The sequence below is a fragment of the Rhea americana genome, unplaced genomic scaffold (genome assembly GCF_003343005.1).
Source record: "Rhea americana isolate MKP2758 unplaced genomic scaffold, rheAme1 scaffold_53, whole genome shotgun sequence".
Taxonomy (NCBI): domain Eukaryota; kingdom Metazoa; phylum Chordata; class Aves; order Rheiformes; family Rheidae; genus Rhea; species Rhea americana.
In genome coordinates this window covers 2,904,134-2,916,077 of record NW_028186679.1, presented here as the reverse complement: position 1 = coordinate 2,916,077, position 11,944 = coordinate 2,904,134, and the positions used below count along the sequence as shown (strand labels likewise).

At 39.7% G+C, this 11,944-nt stretch overlaps 1 protein-coding gene across 1 annotated transcript in view; it reads left to right on the top strand.

Moving 5' to 3' along the window:
• Nucleotides 1-5,142: 5,142 nt before the first annotated feature.
• Nucleotides 5,143-11,944, top strand: part of KIAA1217 (KIAA1217 ortholog) — a 346,927-nt gene continuing 340,125 nt past the window's right edge. Inside the window, exon 1 of the mRNA XM_085318332.1 lies at nucleotides 5,143-5,232. Within this exon, the coding sequence (XP_085174458.1) occupies nucleotides 5,169-5,232 (64 nt within the window). The 5' untranslated portion in view covers nucleotides 5,143-5,168. The remainder of the gene's footprint in view (nucleotides 5,233-11,944) is intronic.

Sequence of the window (11,944 nt, the reverse complement as noted above, 5' to 3'; positions counted from 1 at the left end):
ATGAATGTTTGAGGAAGAAAACTTCTAGATTCCAAGTGCATCAGAAGGTATTTTCAAGGGGAATTAGATATACAGTGAGAGAGTAATAGGCAAAGTATAGAATAAACTGAAGAACGTGGCTATCCTTCTTTTTTTTTTAATTCAGCTAGTTCAATTTTAAAAATTGTAAAGGAGATCCATACTACAGGATTCTAATTCAATGTTGTTATGAGATTTTAACATTTTGAGTTGTGAAGCTCTAGCTCTAAGAGTCATATCATATGAGAATGTATATTTTTGTTTAAGAATTTTTTTTTCCAATAGAAAAATATTCAAAATATGAATCATGTATTTAGTGAATGCCCCAGCCATTAGAACATGAAAAGGACCTAAGATTACAGTTAAGAAAAACAATAGTTTTACAAATCAAGCAATTTCAGGTAAGGAGGTAATTTCTGACTTTTCAATACTTAGGATTTGTGATAATCCCTCTTCTTCACACAAAAGATTGTGTGAGTAGCATAAATTTATAATTCATGTCGGTGATAGTCAGTCTCGGATAGTTTTACTTTAAATGTTATGAGAGTTGTCATCTCTCCAGTTTGGGATTAAATTAAATCTATGAACCAATTAAAAAAAAATAGAARAACTGCAGACAGAAGATAAGATGGGAAGTGCATCATTTTCTTGTTATGCAGTATTTGGGAAATAAACTGAGCTACTTCAATAAATGTCCTTGAATCTCTATATGGTATTGTGTTCCTCTGAAAATTTATTAGGGATGTAARTGAAGTATGTTGCTCCCTGAAGAGTTTTGCACAAGTATTTCATCAGAAGAATATTTTTTTAACCTAACAGAGCTATTCTGAACTACTGTATATTTATTTTTTTCAGGACTTTTATTTAAAAAGACAGTTCGTAAGAAATTCCCCAAGTGAGGCCAATAAGCGCTGGCAGCCCAGTTCATAGTCCTTCATTCTGATATTTCATTTTTATGTTTTTTCTCTTTAACTTCAGAAGCTCTTTCTATGCAGAGAAAGTCTTTGATAGTTTACAAACAGGGAGGAATAAGATACATCTCTCTATATAGCTATATGGATACATGTACACATTTGCGTTGCAATACAAAATCAAAGCGTATTGACCCTTTATCTAGAGATTTCTTTTGGATTAACAGTATTGTATGCTTTTATCCACACATAGAACATAGCTATCAAACACAGCAAATGTTTTGAAGGTGCAGAAACTTATCTTTGGGGAACTGGGTTAACCATAATGAGGCTATGAGAAAGATTTAACCTCCCCTCTTGGTTCAGTGTACATTAATTTCCTCATATAGCCTCCCTCAAGAGCCTTCTGCCTGAAACACCTTCCCAGCCTCAAAGTAACTATTTCCTCACTGTTGCAGATAATATGAAATTTTGGTGAGGTCACCTCGGGGGTGATTGAAAACCCCTAAGTTCACTTTGTTGCTTGTATCCTATTTGACTTCCTGCTATTTGAGATTAACAGGTACCCTATAAATCTCACTGCGTAATAGTAAAAAGTGTCGTGTAATGCATAATGTATCTGTTTTTAAGTCAAAACTGAGTTGATGTTTATTGTTTTGTGTGTCTCATATTTAAAATGAAGAATAATTATCTGTAGTGGCATCTAATAAACTACTTTTTTTTCCTCCCTCTCCTTCAGAAACACTTTTCCCCTGGAGTATTCAGGGACAGCATTAGTATAAGACCGTTGCTTGATTGTCTTCAGAGAATATGATTTCTATCCTGGCTCTGCTTTTTCACTGAACTTTTATCTTCCTACAATGAACACTTGATGATTAAGAACACTTGGTCACATCTGGCATTTTTCAAAAATGGTTGCTTTTCCAAGAATAGCATGCAAACATGAAATCAGAATCACAAACAGATGTTTGCTAATATGGCCATAGATAACCTTTCAGCTTCATGCTTAATTTTCATAAATAACCATCTGTAAAGAATGCAGATTAGCAGAGAACAGAGATAATCTCTGTCAGTGTTAATATGCTAACTTTATGGAAAAAAGCATACTGCTGATATTGAACTTGTTACTATATAATATTTCCTTATTGTATAGAACTATCAGCTGCTATTAGAAAAAAAGCCATTTCCTTGTTTTCTATTATGTTACCTCTTTTAAACAGCCTGAAAATACTTTTTTTTGAACACAAGAAGACTACCTGGGTCAACAAGTTTGCCAAATACAGCTTAATTCTTTAACAATTATTTCCCTTCCATGCCATCTATAAATCAGTTCTCAAATGCTAGGACACAGAGTGAGTTTCTAGCTTCTCCTCCTCCGTTGTCTCTGCATCTTCAGTGAGCTCAGGGTGATGCTTGCAGCGGGGCTGTTGAAAGCAGAGTATAGGTTTACTTTCCTGCTGGCCTTGAAGAAGCCCAATATAGAAAATATTTGTTTATACGGCAGGACAGTATATTTATTTTTCCCCTTCTATCATTCCCTGTTAAAATTACAGTTAGTTTTGGATAGGTCAGTGTGCAGATATAACTGACAACACTTTCCGTGTGCTGAAGTAAGGTCTGCCTGCACTAGTGCAGTGTGGGGCAGAAAGGTGAGGCAGAAAGCCTTCTGCTAGGCTGTGAGCTGCCTGTGCTCCTACCAAAGAGTCCGTGTCACTGTAGAACCTTGGTAAYTGGTAAAACATAGCTAAATGGCATCATAAGGAAGGCACAACATAGGGCAATGTCGTAAGTTTCCTTTAAACAATAATTTCTATGATTTTTGGATGCTTCGCATGAGCTGACTACCATCCACTTTGTCCTGCAGTGCAGTTTGCCTCCAGTGTCCTTTGTTTTGGAAGGTGTTGATAGTGTTTTGGAAAATTCAAATGGGGATAAGTACATCTGAATTTGAAAGACAAGTATTAGTAGAGGAAAGTTTGGAGAGGAATTTGAATTACCCTATCTGCTTGTGTTAGGGATGAACCRTGTAATGGAGAGACGAACTGTGGAGGGGAGAAGCCCGCTCCTCTGGGTCGCTCTCGGTGCTGAGCAAACATCCTTCGTCAGTGGCAGAGAACTGCTGTGTTCACCTGTGTGTCTACATGATTAAACGGGGCTGGTCAGGAACTGGACAGGTGAAGAAGTGTGAGTAGAGATAACATTGTTATCTCTACTCCAAAACAAGRTTATTTGAGAAAACAGCAAACCCGTAAAAGCTATTTTCTAGATTTAAAACTTCCAAATGTCACTTACGAGATTATTGACCTTCTTCCAAAACAGAGAGATACGCGAGCAGAAAAACTAGATCTCAGTACCTAAATTTACAGATGATGTAAAATAACTATTTAGAAAAGTATCACAGGGCGGAGAATTCCATAGAGCATTGCTCACAGTGTGGTCGAAATACCTTCAAAGAGAAGCGGACAATTAAAAATAAGTTCAGAAATAGAAAAGCCTTGCAGGCATTATGGAAGGGGTGGGTAGAAGCTTATATGTTAACAAACTAACCCCAGCTAGAATATTATTTTACATTTCCTGTTCTTTAGTTATCTCCCTTGGTAATTTGAAAATGGAAAATAAAATTTACAATTATTGCTGATTAGATATTATAAGTTCTCAACAAAGCATGTTTGTGTTGTGTATGCAATTATTACAGAGTTGCTGGGCACAATTCTGTCGTTGAGTCTGCTTTATCTTTTGTGCTTGAGCAATTTAGCCTCTTCTCTTCTGTATAAAGAATGAGCTGTGTTCTCAAACTGTAGCAATATTTAAATAAAGACTATTTTTCTGAGATTTTACCAGTAAATCTCTTCAGACCTCATAGTGAAAATTAACCTAATTTCTTCAAATACAGTCTATACAAAGGATTTTGATTATGTCAATTGTTATGATTATATAGACTGCATTCTGATTTAAATGAGCAATGCTGCCGTTCTCAATCAGCAAGAAATAAAACCAGCAGCCCTTTCTGGCTCCCATTCTTCTTTCTAGCTCATTTACCTGTATGYGTTGAAGTATTTTCTAAATCCTAGATGTGAATCAGTCTTTCTCTTTAGCGGATTGTCTAGGCTTGTTCTATAAAACGCCACTAGTGCGTCCCGGCTCAGATGCTAGAGGCAATGATCAAATGTYTTCCAAGTGCCACTCTGTATTGCTGGGAACCCGGAGCAAGGAGTGCTGCTGAAGGAGACACTCAGATCCTAGATTTCCCTTTCTCATTGAGTACTTTGAGGCACACTAATGCCACCAGTGGTTTTCAGATATGATCAGCTCATCAGTGATGATTCCCTACTATTCAACAGTATTTTCAAAAATGTTTTCATTTTGAAGTTTAAAGAGAGGGTACATGGTGATATTCAGAAAGTTTTGTGGGCTGGTAATGGTCTATGGCCTTAAATTTGGGAAATGACACTTGAACCACTGTCAGATGAAAATTGCCTGATTATAATTCAGAGCACCAGTAGACCTAAATGAATTATTTGCTACACTTTTGACAATGCTCATTGTTTTAAGGCGTTAAAAACTTGAACCTAAATTGAACTCTGTTAATTTCTAAACTCATGCTGTTATTCTCAAATTGTTGAAAACATGTTAGGATTCTCTTTGGCATTCTTCTATTTAGATACAAACTTTTATTTGAAATTGCTAAAAGTAATGTACAACTGGGTAGAGTTTGGAAATGGATATTGGCAAAATAAAACTGAAAAATATTGTAGGCATGGGGTATCTCTCACAAAATCATTGCAAATGCACGAAATTTGCAATTTCTTCAGGCATATATGTCAGCTCTGCCTGATGACAAAATGTTGAAGGGCAACTGATGCTTTAAAAATCCCATCATGTTTGCTAACAAGTACTYGAAGGCTTTGATTATATTGTATGACTTGCAGAGTATCACTATGGGGTTAGAAATGTATGGTTTTGAGATTATTGCAATATTTTCTGGTCTGTATAACTGTTAAATTGCTCATACTTCCAGCTTTAATTGCATTTTAACAAACAATTTTTTGATTAGTCAACCTTGATTATATGTTGTTTGCAGTGTTTGAAAATGTGGCAATGCTGCAGCTGTCTATGGAATGCCGTTAAGTGCCGGTTTCAAAAGGGACTTCGGCACATTGACTGTAAACTCACTTTTTCCTGTTTTAGGTTTCCCGAAGTCGTGGCTTGCCAGCAGCTGCTGTGCTGTGATGCCCCGGCATGCCACATGGCAGAGCTTCCCGGCCACCCCGCTGGAGCGTGGCGCTCCCCTGTAGAGACCTGGGTAAGTGCCAAACCTCAACAGTGATGTGAAAAAACAGTGCTCACCCGAATCTTTTATGAGCTAGTTTTGTGTTTGTGTGGCCTTCCAGCGAGCTGTAATCAACCTGATAACATGGACTGGTTTCATCAGCTCCTTCTCATGTGTGCCTGTGTGTTTTATAATGCTCTTCTGGTTTTGTGTATACTGGAATAAAGTTTGCTGGAGGGTGATGGTTGTATGCGCCTTTTCTTTTATTTTTAATRTCCTTGAGAGACAAATTCCTTTGGAGAGTTAGCTGTGTGTTGGGTGAATGGAGAGGACAGTAGGAGTTGGAGATATTCACTAGAATGATGCATTATCCTTTTTTTTATATGAAAGGTAAACACTGAGGTGAGAGAAGGTGGTTTAAAGGATGTGATTCTTGAACATCCTCTTTCTTCTCTCCTTTAAAAATAACATAATGTAAATTTTTGGAAAATTGTTACCTTCTCCACTGCGAACAGTGTTGATGCCTTTCACACATAGTGATGTCCAGTCACATCTGCCAGGTATTGCTAAGATTTATTGGCTCATGCTACCAGTTTTGGAATCTCTATGTGGAACCAACTGGATCATTTCCTGCTTGTAAAACAAAGATGTGGTGGGTAGCTGTGACTTGCTGTTTGACCCTCTAAAAAGGTATTTGGCTTTTTTCAGTGTCCATTGGATTGGAGCATACTTCAGTTTCTATCAAAGTATAGATCAGTGTATCTGCTAGGGAATCTTGCTGAGCTGCAGCAAACACTGCTCATGATGCCAGTCTTTGTGAATAAATCTAGATAATATTTATGTGTCTGTAGTTGTGGGTCTAGGGATAGTTATCAGCTGTTAGAATTGTGGACATTCAGACCTGGATTCTTATCTTAACGGCACTGACGAGAAATCCCTTGGTTCTAAGGGGGAGTTTTTAGGACTTAATACATTTGGATCATGTGTTAGAGAGGAGGACAGGTAAAGTACTGATAGGCTTCTGATTGTTTGCTTWAGTCATATGTATAAGCAGGAAAGAGAGCTATAAATGAAGCTAGGATATGTTATCTTTTATTTTTGTATGGCAAAGAACATAGTCTGAGAGTTTGCTTGGATAGAGTGGAGTCTGAATAAGCTAGGCTGAGGCGAGAAGAAATTACCCTGTTTTACGTAGGTAGCACAGGCTGATGCTGGGAAGGCACTTCGTATCTTCAGTTTAGGAAACTCACAAATTACTAATGAGCTGCTGCTGCCCTTTGGATTTAGTTCAGTCCCTGACAAGAATGCATTTTGATTCTCCAAGTTCCGTGAGGCCAGATACCTGCATTTCTGGTCTGCTTGTTTAAGCAAGTACCAGCTCAACTCTGCCAGGTTGACAGCCATTGTCAGGGTCTACCTTAATGGAGAAGATGCTGGTGAATTGGAAGAGTAATCTGATTCTCAGGAAATGATCTTTCAAAGTCATGCTGGTTGCCTAGCCTTGAACTTTTCTTTTCTGGGAGAAGATGATGGAGCTTTCCTATCCCTGAGCCCCCGGGTTCATATGACAGTCTGTCATGTCTGGATTTCCACCTCCTCCCCTTCAAACCAGGACTGCAAGTGCGAGAGACTGAAAGAGGTTCTGTTTGTATGATCAGGGCTAAGAAGTTACCTTGTTAGGCTAGAAAATTTTGGTGGTTCTTGATAGCACTGACTGTGGCCTTTTGATCCAGTGGCAGAAGGATGCTGCCTTGGGGCAGCTGTGTTGGGGCAGCTTCTCAGTGGTCCATTTGGAAGACTTGAGGCACACAGCATGTCTGCTACCACTGTGAAGGGCTATGAGCTGTTGTACCACCCGTACTGACGTGAAGGTGCTTGGGAAATCATTCTCAGGTGAGAGGGAGCACTCTATACACCAGTCCTTTTAACTTTTGATCGTGTCCTGTCCAGAAACATGACTGCTGTCTGTGCCTTTGGCAGGGATTGTGCTCTTACTGACCTCTTGGGGACTTGGTGGTCACAATACCTTCTCTTTTGACTCTGAGATCAGATTAGTGGAATTAACTTGTTGCTGGGTTCATGAAGCTGAACCACCACTGTTAGCTCACATGTTCTAACTRTTGTGTTCTCCTTCGTCGTGCTTTGCCTTCGTTATATTGGCTGTCTACAGATAGAGATATAGATACTGATACATTTAAATACCYSTTGTTGCTATACCTGTAGCCAGGCTCTGGGTTTGTACAAGATTATTTGAATCTGAAARGTTTAGTCCTTGCAGGTGACCTTCYGTTTGGGGTTTTGCTGCTGTCTGCAGCTGGGCTGCGGTGGGCTTTGATGTGGCAGTCTGGAAGGTGACATCTCGGTCTTTCTCTGCAAATCTGGTTAGTTTCACTCTGGCCTTTCATATTTGCTTTAAGCCTATTTTTTTCAGAGATGTTTTAAAACTCCACAGTTGATCTATATATTTTTTTTTTCTTTTGATATTAGGACCTTTTCAGTTCAGTGGAAATTTGCCTTGTGATTGTTTTTCATGGCGCTTTTATATATGAGCACTTTTTAGCAGGAAGTTTTTGCGTCAGTTGATTTGCATCCAGACATGACTAGAATKCACTCCTAGCTTGATTCTATTTTATGCCAATACATGGTTTTAACCACTTTGGTAATACCAGACTGAACCAGTTCACTCTGGGAAACCTAATTCGAAAATGRAAATGGCTCTGTGCTGGGGTGGGCCTGGGGCACGCAACTCTTCCCCTGGGCTCTGCCTTGTCTGCTTGGATTCCCAGCACTGACCTGTACTTTTCCTCCAGCTGCAGTCCACATAGGGATTTTTAGGAGCTGAAAATAAGCCACTGCAGTGGCTGGGGAACTGGAGATGAGGGATATTAAGCAGCTCAAACTTCATGAGCCTGGCTCTGCTGTATGTCCCCTTCCCCTATGCAGCTCCCAAGCTCATAGTTGAAGAACCACATAAAGATGAGGAGTTTTAAGGGAATTTTATTATTGCTTACTGCCCTTACCCTTGCTATAGATATTCAGTATGTATATTTGTTTAGTCACATTAAATGTTTAACGTTTGCCAAATAAGGATGTTGAGAAGGTGTTTTCATTTATACTGCTGCTTTTCAAATCTATTGTTTTTCCTGAAAAAAAAAAAAAAAAAAAAAAGAAAGCATGTGTTCCTGGGTCGCCTGGTATGTCTCACCACTGGCTCTCTTTTTAAGTGCTTATCTCTGCATGTGTGTTCATACTGGGCATTCATGTTGCAAGTGCTCAAGTTGGAAATGTTTTTTTTCTTGACAATAAGCATAAAGCGCTCACACCTTGCCTTTCCTTTGTCTGCGCACATAAGCAAATATGTACTTGATATATGATTTTTCAGTTCCTCTCAATCATTTGAGTGAGTCAGAGCTCTGTTGTATTACAGATTCTGCCTTTGTCAGTGTGTTGATCTCAGGATTGTTTTCTTTCCTTGTTCTCTTTTGCATGTGTCTGTTGGGGAGGSAGGATTTCTGCATTTCTGCTTTCACCTTTCTTTGAATGTTAATCAAGAGGCATCCTTCCAGTTGTATGTGCTTCTCTGTCATCCCTTCCCTCATTTTTATTAATTTCCTTCCTTCCTTTCTGAGATGATGGTAAACTGCCTATCCTGTGATGGGATACTTACACTGCAGATGTTCACATGAAGTTATTATTCTATAGGGGAGGAAGCTGCATCCTGAGCTAATGCTTAATTTGCTGATCCTTTAAGCCCTACTATGTAAAAAATAAAATAACTAGGAAATGCATATGCAAAAATATTTATTAGGTCAGACCCTGCATCCCATTGCAGATCTGGCAAGTCAAGAAACTTGGCACTGAGAACATTTGCCTGTTTCTGCAGCCCTCTTTAATAAAATCTGCAAAACGGTTCTTCTGAACACTGCAAGATCCTGAGAGAGGCAGATGGTCTGAAAAATCAGCACCCTAAGACCCTTTTCATCTTGTTCTGTGCTTATAAAAAATTCTAAGATGTAGTCCTGAGAAGCTCCTGGATCCTGAAATGCTGGACATAGCTATGAAGAAGAGGCAGCATGTTCCTTGTTATCCCTTTCCATACTGGAGCAATTCATTTACCACTTACTAGAACCTCAGTTCTGTAGCCTTCAGCACTATCTTAAAACCTTTCCTGATGAGAACATATAGATGTCTATTTTAACTGGAGAATGAAATGTATTTGCTCTGTATGACATCGTAGCTTTTGGGGTAGGGGGAAGAGGTGTCCCCCCCATAGGCTCTGAAACATAGGTGTTTCCTATTGAAACCCCACAGGAATACCGACTACTGCCTGTGCTGTCCTGAGAGCCTGGGCTCAGGACACGACCTGAGCAACAGACTGGCCTCGTGGTGACCCCAGGGCATCATGCTCTTCCTTAGACAATGATTTTTTACCCCTGCTTTTAAATTTTAAGGTAAAAGCTGCCTAGAACATGTAGCCTTAGARGAGGGGAGAAGTCTCATACAATTGGGTGTTGCTTCCTATCATCCTGCCAAGACGTGCCAATATGTTCTGTCCTTTTCTCTGCTGTTTTATACAGAAGAATTTACAGGACAATCWGTGGAAGAGAAGAGCACTGCCTTTTAACTCTGCTAGTCCTTTGTAGTGTCTTGAGGAATTGCATGATTTCTTCATCATTATTCCCCATTAACTGCAGAGCTATCTTGGATCAATTAGTTGCTTCTTCTAAGAAGGACATTTACTTTTGTCTGGAATAGGAGATGATGTTTTTTTTCCTCTGAACTCCCAAATCACCTACATCTAGGGCTGATATGTGTATTATGGCTTTTTGGTTGTCAGGAGGGTCTTCTCCATATGTCCACAGCATAAGGATGTTCTCCTCATCTATTTTAACATTGCAGAGCCACCTGATTGCTAAGTGAGGTAATGGACTGTGTTGAAACTGCAAATGGTTTTCCCATTGATAGTCTCGGTCCCTTGACATTTCTACMAAGAACTGTGCCACTGCTGACATATCTAGAGATTAGCTGGCTTTTGAATGTTTCTATTGTTTCTCTTATTTGGTGAAGACTTGGTAATCCACTTCTGGAGGACTGGCAGAATATGAAAGCAGAGTTGCTTGAAATTGCTTGCATGAATGTGCATATGGACTGGTCCTTGAAGGGAAAAAGATGTTATTTTCCAACCATCTTGTTCTTCAAAATCTGCCATTCAGATGTGATCTGATAGACACTGTACTTCCTCTTTCTCTACACTTTTATCGTAGGTGTATATAGCAGAGATTGCCTTCTCGTGGTCAGGGGTGGCACAAGGAYAGGCTGCGATGTAAAGGCCTGACTGGTGTGGTGCAGGCAGAAGAAAGCACTTGGTGAAGCAGAGTAAATGAAAATACAGACTACGTGCTTTAAAATGCATGAGGTATCAGTCAGTAGCCTCTATGGGTATTTTCTCTTAAAACTAGCCTTTGGCATACAACAGCATTTAAAAAGAGGAAAAAAGATTCAGTGCTGGAATTTTGGTAGTAGGATTTATAATACAGTGAAAACTTTAAGACAGGGCTTAGCCGTGTCCAGACTGTGTTGATTTTGATGGGTAGTTTATTGTAGTTACCCTTGGAGGAGAATGTGGTTGTTAGGGACTTTGTCTGGATAATTATTTTTAACATAATGGAAGATGCCTCAGCTTTTTGTGTCTACCACTTTCTCGTGTCTACCTTATAGCAAGAATGAAAGATCACAAATTATGGAGGAAAAAATCAGGAATAACATCAGGAAATAGATCAAGGCACATAAGTTAAAACATCTGCTTTTGGTTATTTTGGGAAATCAAGAAGCAACTTGAGAAAAAAAAGTGATAGATTTTTCTTGGATTACAGATCTATTTCTGCTGTCAGGCTCCCTCCACCCCATCCCTTAAACTTTCTCCTTTCCTCCCTCTTTTTCTCCTTTTCTTGGAACAGTTGCTTCATTGAAACCAAAAYTGAAGTCTACAAAGACTCCATAGTAAATGAGTAATAAAGGGCAGCAATTAAATATGCCTCAACAGAGATTCCAAAAGTTGTTCATTTGGGCTTGATTTTTCCGTAGCATTTGTATCCTGTTTGGAGATACAAACATGTCCCTTATCTTGGTGCATGGCTGTAAGGCCGGCACGCGCGGTATTTCAGGCACAGTAAGCTCAATGCAGAAACTGATGCCTGCAGCTGTACATGCAGCTTTTATTTATTATTAAGAAATTAATATAAACATGACATGCAGTTTGCTGTGAAATATTTTCACAGATGGAATGAATCTGCGACATAACCTTGAGATGTAAACTAGAGGATTGCATAGGCTTTTTGCTAATTATTTGCTCTTTGGCAGCCCTCCTCCCGGCTTTTGCCCAGAGCAATGTCCCCGGTCCCGGCAGGGTGGCCGGCTGGTGGCTCTCGAGCTGCCTCTCCTTCGCCCTCGGCCGAGCTGCACGYGGGGCTGCCGGCGATAAGGACAGCCTCCCCGATGCCCCGTCCCTGCCAGCCTCCCTCCGGAGGCACCGCGCAGGCCGCTGGCGAATGTGTGAGTTACGGYCTGTAGGATCGACGCGTGGTTGTGTAAGCTTAATGCAGCCTGCAGGTTTTCATGGTGCCTTTGAGATTTATTCACCGTTGCAAGCTTGTCAGTCCTAGAAGGGTACTAAATACGAAATAAAAATGTTGAGTTTTTGAAAGTATTAAGTAATTCAAGTAAAACATGCATATCTCTACCAAGT